The sequence below is a fragment of the Nesoenas mayeri genome (genome assembly GCF_963082525.1).
Source record: "Nesoenas mayeri genome assembly, chromosome: 2".
NCBI lineage: Eukaryota > Metazoa > Chordata > Aves > Columbiformes > Columbidae > Nesoenas > Nesoenas mayeri.
Genome location: NC_137543.1, coordinates 142,579,963 through 142,594,615, shown reverse-complemented (window position 1 = coordinate 142,594,615; position 14,653 = coordinate 142,579,963). Strand labels below are relative to the sequence as shown.

At 37.0% G+C, this 14,653-nt stretch overlaps 1 protein-coding gene across 1 annotated transcript in view; it reads right to left on the bottom strand.

Moving 5' to 3' along the window:
* Positions 1-9,981: 9,981 nt before the first annotated feature.
* Positions 9,982-14,653, bottom strand: part of STAM (signal transducing adaptor molecule) — a 31,894-nt gene continuing 27,222 nt past the window's right edge. Inside the window, exons 13-14 of the mRNA XM_080339688.1 lie at positions 14,435-14,610; positions 9,982-13,405 (exon numbers count right to left, since the gene is read on the bottom strand). Of these exons, the coding sequence (XP_080195814.1) occupies positions 13,156-13,405; positions 14,435-14,610 (426 nt within the window). The 3' untranslated portion in view covers positions 9,982-13,155. The remainder of the gene's footprint in view (positions 13,406-14,434; positions 14,611-14,653) is intronic.

Sequence of the window (14,653 nt, the reverse complement as noted above, 5' to 3'; positions counted from 1 at the left end):
CAACTTAAAATATCTGTATTTTCTGAGAACAGCTTCCTTTTGCAGTATCAAAACATGCCATTTGCTTTTTCTTCCAAAGATAAAAATACTCACTTCAGCTCTGTTCTGCATGGAGGATTTATATGGACTATTCTTCTTCGGAGTCCTGGCAGCTCTTCCTGCCTGTTATCTAGGACAAGAAGTGAGCTGATGTATCAGTTTTTACAGGAAACCAAATCAGCAAATGTCACACAGGCAGTAAAGCAGGATATAGTAAACCTTGCTCCATATATACATCCCATGCTTCCTTTGCGCTCTGAAAGCTGAGAGCCAAGTGGAACGCAGCAAACATAGGTATAGGGGAGGAAGAAAGCTGGAGCACTTCATAAATCATAAAACCTGATTGTCCCTACAGACTATTAATAGACAGTGCAAATGTAAGCAATTGAAGATGGACACTGAGGTGCTCATAATATCACGTGCCATAGGAGTAAGAATACTGTCCAAAAAGATTTCCCTGTATATCCTTAATTTTGTTCATTTTAATAATTCTCCTAGGAGAGGTATCTATCTACTGCACCCAAAGCAGGAAATCTCTCTAAGTGTCTTGACATTACAGCAAATGCCATAATTCTGATTTCACTCAGAGCCCTGGCTTACTTCACATATTTTATAACAGAAAAAGGTTACTTTTTACAACTAAAATACTGCTTGGTTTACAGACAATTTCTATGGATGAATCCTCTCTATATGAAGCATGTGTGTCCTTCTAGAGACAAAGTTTAGTAATAAAGATTAATTTATTTGCAGAAAGTCTCCCTTCTTTTTCTCTCCTGGTCGCATCATCCACCTCAGGTGCTAGTTTGCCTTTTTCTTTCATGGTCTCTGCCATGCTTTACTCCTTGAGACCACACCCCACACCATTCCCAATTTGAGTGAAGCTAATGCTTGACAAATTTGGCGGTGAGGTACTAAGGAAAGAGATTAAATCTATTTTATCATGGTCTCTTGCTTGTCATTGCTATTCCAAATTACCACATTACCCTAAAAGATTCCATGTTTTACTACAGATGCCGTCAGCAGATGCCCCTTCTGTTCTGTTCTGCAAGACAAACAAGAATTGCAAATAAAAAATAAAATAGCCCAAATGTTAGTAATGAGCTATGGATAGCAAGCCTGGTTTAGCTGAGAAATTCAGACAAAATAAGTATTTCTGGGTAATTACGACAGGTTAGATCTGCAGTCAAGATCCGTTTTATGGCACAACATCCTTTACAGTTGTGCGTTGGGAGTCACAGTCAATGAAAGATGAAAGAATCAGTGAAGCAAAGGTTACTCTCCAGGCAAAGCGCATGCAAGAATTGGCATCTTTATCAATACCTGAATGCAGCATCCTCCTATCAAGGCAGCTAAAGATCCTCCCTTACCAACCTTCACACATGAAACAGAAACTCTTTAAGCTTGCATTGCTGTGCAGAACCGATTTTTTAAACTAAGCCGAGGCTATTGTTCATTAGTGGACAAGTTTTTTGTCTGTTTTTTGTTTGTTTGTTTTCCTCCAAGGGACAATTCAAAACTTTGTGCCCCTAATGGAAATAGAAAAAACAGGCAATCTTGATATTCTGGTAAATTCAGTACACAAGGTGGACTTAAATATTCTGTGAATATGTGAACTGTGCTACAGCTGTCCCGTAGGATCCCAGGGCTTAAGATGGAATCATCAAAGAGAGATTTTTTGCAGACTTTGTTGATAAGAAATATTCTTAAGCCTACAGGATTTACCGTTGGGGAACATGCAGTAGGGCTGCTGATAGAAACCAGTCTGGCAGTTGTGAACCAGGAGGTCATATTCCTTCATACAGCAGTGGAAACTTCAAAAAATGAAATTGCTTATGTAGTAGGTCAACACTATTTTTCCAGGCTTCTGCCTACAGGTGAAACAGTACTGCAACTGTAATAGTAAGTTTTTCTCTTAATAAGAACGCAAAAAATTAACTCCGCAGGCATCCACCATCCAGCATCTGAGACCTTCCAGTCCCTTGTTCAGGACGAGTGAGTGGGCAGTGCCGCCTTCCGTCCAGAGCTCTCTTTCAAAATACAGATGTGGAGTCGCACCTCTGGCGTCACCCTTTGCACACCAGCAGCCCAGGACATGGAGGTCCCCATGAGCACAGGTGTTTGGGTCTGGATTTCTTGGAACACACACAGGGAACGTGTGATGCTTATCCTGCTTTTTATCAAAAATATGAACTGAAAGTAGCTCTGATCAGAGCTGCTACTTATTTGGTTAAATCACTCAAATGTCTTCCAGAAAAAAAACAGGGAGGAGTTCCAAGATCATAAAGTGGATACAGTCAGCACTGACGTTGTATGGGTAAGTTGAGAGGCTAAACTGGCATTATTATACAAACTGGCATTATTATACAAAATTCCAATAGATAATGGGGACATCATCAATGTCAAGACAGACTGATTCAACATATGCTCGAACTGTTTAAGCAAGACAATTCTCTTCGAGCTTGGAAGAGGGGGAACTGCAAAGTACCCATTAGTGTTCTGAACCATTTTAAAAAAATCAAAGTTAGTAAAGAAAACAGTCAGAAACAAATCAAGTGACCAGAAACTGCAGTGATGGCAACAAGATTCCTGGCAGACCACAGGAGGAATTTGCAGCAAATCTTCAATAGCGAACTGTTATTTCCAAATCCTGAGGAGAGCTGAGCATCACGCAACTGGCTGCAGCCTGAAAGGCTTGCTGGGAATTCAGACTAGTAAAGCTGAGGTTTGTTGGGGTAAAAATGAAAGGAAAAGGCAGAAATTGGAAGGAGTAGGAGGTAAGACAGAAAAGAGGAGAAAAATGGCAATATTGCCATGTTTTTGTGTGCAATAGAGTTATTGATTTATTTGGAAAAGGGCAATACAAATGGGAGAGGGGAAAATAACTCTTTTCTCCTAATACTAAAAATAAAATAAAATAACATAAAATAAAATAACATAAAATAAAATAACATAAAATAAAATAACATAAAATAAAATAACATAAAATAAAATAACATAAAATAAAATAACATAAAATAAAATAACATAAAATAAAATAACATAAAATAAAATAACATAAAATAAAATAACATAAAATAAAATAACATAAAATAAAATAACATACAAAACAATGGAAAAGGGCTTGTTAAATAGAGTATTTTGAAGACGAGGATGGGCACTCCCAACATAATTACAAATGTGCTGCTCTTGGACCCGCTGCTGACTCCATATTTTACAAATGTGACTCTCTTTTAGCTGGGAGTTGCCTTTATGTAAACTCTATTAAAAAAAGTAATCACTAAAATGACCCAAAATAATAATAGAACAATGTGAGGAGGAAACATTAATAACACAAATACCATTATAAAGATACAGAAGCATGCTGAGTTATGCTTAAGTGGAAAGTCTTACAAGGTCTATTACAAATTCCACTTCTTAAAAGGGTGAGCTAATTAGGCAGACAGACATTTCCTTCAGAATATTGTGTTCAGCACAGTGTGACACTTGAAAACAGCAACTTCCAAGGGAAAGCATTTACTTTTAAACACTTAATTCAGTTCTATTTGCTCTACCTAAATGATACAATCAAAATAATTAGAATAGCCTAATCCTTAGTAAAGTATGAGAAAGAAATTAAGAGCTGATGAGATTTTCATTGTTATCTCTAGAACTGTTCCATAACAGAATATTTTCCTAGCAGTTTATTTTCAAGGCTGAGCCCAGGCCTTGTCAAAGAGGCCAGTCCCAGCAGCACTGACTGACTGACCTATTCCTGGAAAGCTGAGAGTCTTCAAATGTCTGAGTGGTGAAAATGGCAGCCATTCAGTAATGCTTAAAAACTTATCATTTCTAACTACCTGGAACTTGTTTGCTCACATTAATTCACTATAGAATAAAGAAAACATTTTGTTTTCAAAGCAATCCATGGTGTTCTGGAAGTACATTCCTATTTGTTGCAGATTTTAAAACTTTTTTTTCAGGAATTTGAGGGAACAACCTGTGCACTTGAAGAACACACTTTCACTTTGGATGATGTAAATTAACACCCGAAAATTTTAGACACAAACTTTGATAAATGCAGGGCTGGAACATCATGCTCTTACACTGTTAGCAACCAGCTTTCTCCTACATTCCTCCTCCATCCATCACATGAAATCCTTAGTGACAAACTAGAGTTCAAAGAATGTACCAAGTCTCTGCAGAGACCAAAAAAATAAGCGTGCAAAAGCTGTGAAGTGCATGGTCTAGTTGGGATGAAAGCTGAAATAATCTCTGGGATTGTGTGAGCATCATAATCAAATTCCTAAAAGCAACACACAATGTGTGATGAACCACTCATAAAAGTTTATGATGGACTTGCCACACATCAGTAACTGAATCCTGTAATGAATAAAAATAACAAATGGGACACAACTATCAGCTTGTATCACTAAACTATTTGGAACTAAACTTCCATCTCCAAGAAGAGTTGCTCTTTTCCTGGGTGGAAATTTGGTCAGTTCCCTTGTGAAACTACACCACTGATGAATACAAAATAAAGTGAATCAGAAAATGATGATCCAAAGTTAACAGCAAGGTGCTATGTGAAGAATACACTGTAGGCCAAAGCGACATTACAGAGACCTGAAAAATCCGGGGTGTTTCAAAAAGATGGACCAAATTTGAAATCACTCTGTCTTTGAAACTGAGTCCATATCTTTGAAACACCCCATACAAAGGCCAGTTATAGCAGTTGTGTGACTGAACCAGGGGTGAGGGAGATAGTACTTCAGAAATTAAAGGGCTTTCATTTCAAAAAACAACTTAAAGGTTCAATGAGACACTTTGTGTTATTGTGGAAGGATGATCTGCAGAGTGGAAATGTCCAAATATAGCAATATATATGTATATATAAAATGAAATAAATTTATTATTTATTAGCCATTAGTATTTGTGGGTGTGCTTACTATAAGGATCAAATATGAGAAGTTATGAAAGAAGCAGATAACCATTAGGAAAAACATGTAATATATTGGAATTGATTGAAAAAAATATATATACATACACATATATATATATATATATACAAGACGTGGGATTTGGATTGTTTGCATTGTTTCTGCTGAACTACAGAATCTCACTGAATGCTGCTGAGCTCAGTGCTGTTTACAGATATGCAATTTATTGCTGCCACCTACTATCTGTCCTGAATAAAGAAACCTGAGCAACAAATCTGTTGTTAGTTTGAGCCTCATGGACAGACAAATTCAAAGGAGTCTCATTCTTGGAAAAGGCAAAATTAGGGACTGGTTTGAGCAACCAACGCAAGTAACCACCTTCTGAAGAGATTAGTGGAACTCTGAAACCTTGGAAGGAACAGCTCACACTTACAAGAAGCCTTGATTAGCCGGAAGATAAGAAGTGCTCAAAAGTAGAAAGATCTGTTTTGAGAGAGAACAAGCTTACTAAGATAAATTACTAAATTAAAATTATCTACTTCACAGTTAAGTGAGCAGGAAGAGTTTTAAAAATTACTAATGCTGAATTCCACTTGAGTGTCATCCACATAATCAGATAATGTAGAACATGATTCCCTGAAAGCTGCAAGAAATTTGTCATGAAGTGGGATTGTGGACTCCGTTAAAGCAAAAAAAAAAACTATTCACTATTTGCTCTTTCTCACCTTACCAGGAGAAAAAATTGCCCTTTTGACAAACACAGCCCTAACAAGAGCCTTTCAGACACCACCTCTGGTTTCTCTGAAAAACACCTATTTGAAGGTTTCAACAGCAGGTTTCAGCGAGGTGGTTGGTACTGACCCTGTGTTCTCACACAGTCCCAGGAACTGTGACTTTTCTGTCCTTACCTGAGCTCAGACTTCCATTTGTTCTTATGTACAACACCGTATTTTTATATAAACTGTCATATTACCTGTATTTCTCAGGCCACATGTTTTTTGTTGCACTGTTTACCTAAATGAACTCTGCCACAGCTGAGCATCAGCTACAGGAGTATGTCACCAGGAGAACAAAGAGCATTTTGGGGAAATTTTCGCAAGTCTAAAAGACATTAAAACCAAGGGATCTAAATGTTCACACTCCTTTGTGAAGCACAGTAAATTGGGACAGTCTGACACATGTTTTGCAAAAGTAAACACGTCTGCATAATCCACAAGTACCTGATGATGCATGAGTCAACGGGGTGAGCCATCACAGCTGGCTAGAAATAGATTCCTGTGTGGTTTCCAGAGACTTGTTTGCTGGTTAATAAATCAAGCTTAGAAAACCACTATAGAATATACTGTATAAAATTAAGCGGCCAAGGCATGGATACATTGAACAGTTCCACTTCTTGATACGTGTGCTTCCTATAGCCAAAAGGCGGCAAATAGAGACAGTGACCCATGACGAGTTCCTGCGAGTGACAGTGTCACACTGGCCACAGGCTTTACCAGCCACACACCGTGTTCCTGCTGGATTCAGCACCTCAACAAGGAGGGGCCAAAGTACAGCTGCTAAAGTGGTGGATGTCACTAATCTCAGGAGCATGGGACACAAACATTTGATTTTAGAAATCAAAGGTGCATGCACAAGGACTCAAAATTCATCCTTAACAGGGCTAAGCAAAGTCAAAGCAAAATATAAGGTGTTACAATCACTACGTTCCTTATGTTTTACATCAACTTGAGAGGCTGTATTCTAAAGATGCTCTCAGTGTACAACTGGAAATACATATTTACCTTCCCCCCTACTCCCCCCATATAATTTTCTGTATTATTGCATGTTGCCCTTGTATACTCCCAAAATTGTTTTGAATTGTTAAGCGCAAATTAGTCTTAATCAGCAGAAGTTTCTCCACAAGTTCTCTCACAATGACTTATTTCTTGCTTTAAACACAGATCATGAACAGTATCAACCAAAACAGCCTTGACTTAGAATAATCCAGATAATTAAAATTTACAAATATTGTGAGATAAAAGTTTTATCCTGCAACAGAGGAGCATAAGATTTTGAAAACTAACTACAGTGGTAAGACAATGCATGAAGGTGCCCAGCTCCATAATGCGATATGAAGTGAGATTACATATGAATCAGTTCATTGAAAGTTTAAGTGAAGATCGTTGTTTTCATCCCTTTAAACACACATGAGATTGATGCTTATTTTGCCTGTTGCCCAGACAGATGGCAGCAAATTTTACAAGAAGCCTTGACTACTACAGAACAAACTCTCAAACAGTATTTTCATGATAGGCATCTCAACAGAAACACGTTTACTGTCCAAAAGAGAAGCACAGTAAAGCAAACTTAGTATCCATTCCCGCTCCCTGTTCCAAATCAGAGACGTTGTGTTTCATTTCTACATAATGTATAGGACTTTCAATTCTATCTGCTAAATCTATAATCTCTCTTGAAACACAGAAGTTACTGACCCACAGCCTGTATGATCACTTACCCTCAGGTGTTTAACTCACATTTTTAGGAAGAGACTCTAAGAACAGGAAAAACTCATCACTTGCTGCCCATCACTCCCAAAGCCCCATGGTGACCCCAGATAATTGCATTGGCTTCAGCAAGAAATCCATGAAGCTTAACATTGTTTTAAGAACAAAGCATACATCTGTCTAGACTATCAAGTTTCACCTGTGACACCATTTTAAGCCATAATGTAGATTCATGAATCAGGTTTTAGCCTGATCTTCAACTCATTTCACATAGTTGAAAACAAAGAAATCTTAGCGCTACTTTGCATTAGCCATCAGAAATGGAACTAACTGCCAAAAAAACATGTAAATTAACTGTCAAGCTGCCAGTAGTATTTACATACATTAGACAGCACAGTCGTTTTCATTTGTTCTTTACCACCCCTTTAAAATAGTCATGCTGTATTTCTTAAAAATATATATATATAAGAGGACATGCAGCATACTTGAAACAAGATGTGTAATGTATTACTTGGATTTAGTTGAAGGAAGTTAATGACAAATAAAACAACTTCAAAAGTAATAATATAATCTATGTGTAAGCATCATTAAAAGAAAAAACAGCAACCAAAAAACACATCAACACAAAAATGCAGAAGAAGAAAGCCCACCTTCAGCCTGCCTGAGATCAGAAAACTGGAGCTATGTACTACTGTCAGACCGCGCCTGTTGCATCTCCAGGTCCTTCTGGCCATGGAGTCCTTTTCTGATTAATCTTCCATGAAATTTAGAAATTGACTTTGCAACGTATTGAACTAAATACTCCAACTTTAATATTTTGCATTCATACCAAAAACAGTTAACAGTTTTTACAAATAGTGTTATTTACTAAAACAATTCTTGTACAACAGTGCAGTATATCTAAATATATACATATGCCAACATCAAAGGGAGAATCAAAACAAAACCCAAAATGCACTTGGCTACTGTGTACACTTTATTCAAACCAAAGCAGACTGCCGCAGGCTTCTTTTCTTTTTCATGACAAAGACAAAATTATTTGGGTTTCCAGAAGCACATGCAGGGATAGAAGAACAGAAAATCCTACCACCTTTCTGCCAAGGTAGCAGCATGAAAAGTGAACTTTAGATCTGCAATTTTACATAGTAGCAAATGGAATGTTTTTATACACAAATACTCTAATTTAAGAAACAAGGCTTCAAAAACATACATAGTGTTTTTCACATATTGACGCAAAAAGTTCAAATGTCAAGGCCTTCCCATTTTTTACTATGGTGTTGGACAGTATACACATAAAGGTTAATATTTTTCAATGCAGCCGAAAATGAAAAAGGACTATCTGTTGCATGGAGTTCGTTTGCTTTACTAAGATTGAATAACAGAGGAAAAAATGATTCTGCCCACGGTTAGCAATGGAGGTTTTTGTAACTTCTACTTTACCTTTTTCTTTTTAAAAAAACCAAACCCTCCTCCTAATTTTTAACTGGAAAAATTACGCTCCCTTGTTCTTCAAAACAGATACATGCATCTTCTCCAAAGGAAGCTGCAGTTAGTCATGCAAAGTGCCGTGGTAGCTGCTGTCATTAGAGATGTTCATTCTTCCTGTGAAACCCAGCAGATAGGGAATAAGGTAAGATCTTTGTAGGTATAGACTGCACAGGTATCTTTGAAATATGAGTGAAAAATAAGGTGATATTAGAGAAAATACTAAAGCAAATTGGAGAATGAGGTATTAAGCAGTTCTCCAGTGTAAACCTGATGTTCCTGCCATCTAGATGAAAACAGAGAACTACAATAGCAGCCTGGATTTATCAGCAAAAGATGTACATGCCATTAAAAGCAAACCCATCTCCTTTGTTACACCTAAACATTTTGGTTGCTGGCTGAATTTTCTGAAGTTCAGGTGACTCAAATTCATTTCAGTGCCCACCCCAACCCTTCCCTGCACTCCCCTCCCACCTCCCCCCCAAAAAACCCAAATAATTAACTGTACCATGAGGGCAATATGCTGTTCCACACCTGCTGAGAAACATGCAGTAATTCTTATATTTTGTTCCTTTTTATTGTTGTGTTACTGCTGTCTGTAGGTACTTGGCCTGGGACATTAAATACACGTCTACGTGGGTACCGGCCACTGAACGGGATGGGTATATATGCTGCAACTGTTCCTGCAAGCGCGTGCTCTGGGACATCCCGCCACGACATCCATGTACCAAATGTTAACACGCTGCCTCAGGATTTTCCTGGGATGCTTACAGTGAATCTTGACATCTTATGCCCACATAAATTGAGATGATACACATGGGTAAACAAGCTTTGTTTATAGAAATGAAATGCACAGAAGGCACTTTCCAGAGTTTGCTCCAGTTCATGATAACCAAGCCACTAAAATATCCTTTCTGAAGTTAATTAACATTTTTTTATTCCTTAATAAAGGGGTTAAATAACAAAGGCTCATACAAAACACTGTGAAGGCATTTTAGCCTTTCACTGACAACTTACATGTAAAGAAACAAGACAGTCAAAAATTAGGTCTTCTCTGGAACATGATTAACATATCATTTCCATGGATTCTTAACTTTCAGATAGATTAACTTTCTGACATTTTATTTATTTACTAAAAACCTTTTCCATACAGTAGCTGTATATGTTCTTTCCCCCTCACACCCTTATTTCAGTGTTCAATACCATAGTAAGACAGAACATTTGTGAACTTGGTCAGAATGATGAATAAAGAAGGAATCCTCAGAATAAACCACAGCAGAGAAGCCCCAGCAACGGCATCTCCAGGAGACAGGAGGTGAACCGAAAAGGACTCGCTACATTAGCAGCAAGGATACGAGAGGATGGCTGAAGGAATTAGTGCAGTGGCAGCACCCAGAAAGGTAGGTGGAAGCATCACTTTAGAGCATCCAGCATATGGGACATAACCAAGCAAGAAGACGAAATAAGCTTTTCTGATGAGAAAAATCAACAGGAAGCAACATAGCTCCAAATTCAATCTAATCTGAGAAATGCATCTGAAATTGAAAATGTAGGATGCAACAGAAACACTAAGACTCCAAACCTAAAAATCTAGTGACCTGCTGCACCAACTGTGGACAATGAAAACTGATTCTAAGTCAACTAAAATCCACAATTTGTTACAGGAGATACCATGAAGTGGTGACTCTAGTAAAGGCATGAGGGAAAACAACATTTTTTTCACAATTTTTCTTATGCTGAATTTATAGTCACATTGCATTTTAGAAAGTGGGTTTTGTTCATCTTGAACACAAATGAAAGGTGATTTCCCTTTTCTTAAAGACGGATACATACCCAAAATAAGTAAGCTGGAAAGCAAAACAACTTGAGATACACACAAGTTTTCAGTGTTCAAACGAGAAATCAGGAACAAGCATTTCTGTATGTTGAGAAAAATAAGACCAAAAATTTTAAAAACAATAAATTAGTACCAAAACGTATTTTTGCTGAGCCATTTCTGTACAGAGTTTCCATAGGCCCTTATTAGGGAACATGTGATGCAACATATGAAAACCTAAGAATACAAATAATCAATGTCAGTTGGACTATTTTTGATGCTTCAAGCTTCTCATTGAATCCGGGCCTAAGAACTATGGAGTAAAAAGTTATTTTCACTTTTATGTAGAAATTATACACTTCTATACATATCGTTTCTCTGATTATGGAATAAGGTACTTAAAGCACACAGAGAACACTATCTAAATTATATTACATGAACCTTCTCAAGAAAATCACCTCTTCAATCTATCAAAAATTACCTATGACACAATATATTGTTTTTTGTTTTTTTAATATCTCCTTCCAAATTCCACAGACTTTGTGATGACACCAAGTACTGAATTAATGACGGTTTGTGAGGGTGCTTAAGAATTATGAAGAAAAAAAAAAATAAGCAAAAATACTACTATCAAAACAGCCCCATCTGGCTAGAGCATCCCCAACTGGAAAAGCATCAGCTATGGGCACGTTTTGTAACCACCCCAGTTAGAAGTTATGCACAATAGTCATACGAAAGCATTAACAGGGAAAATACCAGTGTCTATTAAAACAGTGAAACAAAGGCATGTTAGGTAACTGTGAACAGACGCAGGAGTCTATGGGATAACTGAGGTCAGCTTATAGTATAATGTACAATTGCAACATTTAATTCCAGAAGCATCACACAAAAATATAGTACACAAAAGTGAACCATTTATGACATACACACTAACAAGACTGAAAACACAGATCTGGTTTTTAAGCCATCTAGTATTGCTCTAATTGGAATTAGAGTCACTGGAAAAGAGAAGAGGAAAACAGGATGCACTAATAGATGGAATACAAATGCAAAATAACAACAGCCTCTGTACAAGAAACTCTTCAGGCCTACCCAAAATGCTGCCTTCTACTACCAAACAAACAAACAAAAACCAAAACAAAACATCACGCCTTCAAGAGCCACCTGGCTAATTACTGAGAAATGCCAGCATTTAAAAAAGGCTCATGCACGTTGCTGCAGGAGAATTCAAAGTAACCTGAAAGTGAATGTAAATAAGATGCCTCAACCTATTCATACTACAGAAGGGCTAATAAAATCAAATGGTATGATTGGAAATTGAAACAGATGTTTAAGGCAGAAGTGTTTGTGTAAGAACAGTAAATACAACAAATTGCTAAGCAAGGCCACAAGAGAGAAAATAAAGCCCTGAAGGTTTGTTCAGCAAAGTGATTTAAATGTCCGTAATTCTCCATGTGCTAATTAAGCAGACTTGAATAAAGTAGTGTTATTGGTGTTGTGTGTTCCAGTTTAAAACTCCACCGTTTCTCTTCCAACTCAATTCCTCTGTCTTTGGTGTAATCTCTACCAACATATGTAGAATACAGTTCTGGTTCTCATTGTAATAAACAACTTGGAAAAAATAAATTACATGCTTCTCATGATAAAATGCAAGATCCTGTTGCATGGTCCCATGATATGTTTAGCAGCCTCTGAATAGCAGTTTTAAGTCATTAATCATATCTGAAGCAGAATCATAATTTGCTGTTATCCCCCCAAATCACTTACTAGTTAACTAGTTTACTTTGGTAGATAAGCCATCTAATAGTCATAATACACTTGTGTTCAATTCAAGAAGCAATGAAACCTAGACTCAGGTAAGTTTGTAAATTCATATGTAGACCTTAACTTGTAAGTGTAACCATGATATGCAGAATTACTGCTTTTCCTGCATTGGAAAGAGATATCACATCTGTCATAAAACTAGACAAAACTATGAGACATTGTTGTCAGTTCATGATTAAAATAAAACAGTAAATTATTTTTAAACATTGTGTTAAATATATTCACATGATCACCATAGCTATACGAAATGGCCACTATTGCAATCACACACTATATGTACATAACATATATGCCACAACAGTTTGCAAGTGTTGGGTTTTCACAGACTAGCCAATTTTACCAGACATAAATAATCTTGTACCAATTTTTAGGCATTTTAAAAGGAAGTAAATGTCCTAAATATATCCGTTCCTCTGCAAAATTTAAAAAAAAAAATCCTAAAAAGTCAGTGCAAATTGAACTTGTTCACCAAGATAGATTCTTATTAAGCTGAGGATAAACGAAGTTTAAGAGATTAAAGGAAGAAACTCATAGAATTGCCAACTGCCTTTAGCAGAGGTTAGAGAAGATTAGGAATCAGAAGTCCTGGATCCTATAGCAGAGCCTTCTGTGAGTAACTATGCTGTGGCTGTGGAGGTGGCGTGGGCTGTGGTTGCTGTGGAGGTGGCTGTTGACTGCCCGCTGTCTGCGGCAGAGCTGCAGACGCTAAGTTATAGTTTGGCACCTGGGACATATTAGTTCCAGCATTCTGATAAGCAGCAACATCAACAGCAGCGGGTGGCGGACTATACACTGGAGCCTGGTTAGAGTAAGTATTTCCAGCAACAGAGCCAACCATTGCACTGAAAAATAAACAAACAAACAACACTTTATTGCTTTGCTGTTCTATAAATACACATAAAAATCAAACTGTGGACATCTTGCATATTTAAAACTGTAGCAAATGGATATTTCAATTACAACTCAAACACACTCCTCAGACTTAAACACACCTAACACAAGTCCCATGGATTTAAAACTAGACTGCAAATCTATACTTTGTTTTATTTTAATGTGCAACACGGAATCCTGTCTATCTTCCATTCTGCTCATGAAAAAAAAACAAACAACAAAAAACAAACATTTGAAATAGCAAAACAAGTCAGGTGAAGTATGCAAAAACTCTCTTCAGCAGTACAACTGTTACTAACCCAAGTAAGTAACTTTGAGGAACAGAGACTAACAAATACTTTAATAATGCAGGATGGATGTCTCTCCCAACTTTATAAAATAAAATTACGCAGAGAGCAAACAAAAAAACCCCAACAAAACCAACCAACCAAACAACCACCACCAACACCTAATCTTGTTCTAAGGTCAATTCAAAACTTTTTCACAATTTAGGTAGCTTAGCCAAAACTTCCCATCTTTGAGCATCTACCCAAAATAGAAACCCACTTGTAGCTCCCTTATGTGGGAAAGCTGTATAAGCTGTAGTAAGTGTCCACAGCCCATTTACTTCTTTCCCAAAATGAGCAGAATTCTCAGTATGCTTTCACAGTAAGATATTTGAGAAAAGAACAATAAAATATAGACTACCTCATAAATTTAACAAAGCCAGCAACAGCAGCATTCTTCAACATTAAATGTACATTAAAAGTTAACTTAAAAAAATAAACCACTCATATATATATATTTTTCTCGATTTTTTATTTTAGATAAAATAAATACATATGTAAAAATTATATTTCTTGTCTGTAAAATTTAAAATTAGAGAAAACTATTACAAAACCCCAACCAAACAAAAACAATATTTAAAGCAGGTTCTTTTCTATCTGTAGTCCTTCATATTAATTTGATTTAAACTTGAGTAGGGAAATCTTTCAACTTACTTTGTGTAAGACGTCTGTGCAGGCTGAGCAGGCAGTACCGAGCTGGCAGATGGAGTCACGGTGCCTTGGCTGAGAGAAGGGAGCTGCTCTGGAGGAAGGCTGTAGCCTTGAATAGGGCCCATCTGTGCACTCCCTGCCACCAAATACGCGTTGCTTTGAGGTTGTCCCGGATAAACCTAGGAAGATAAATCAAAGAATATTAAAAATAAAATACAAGAA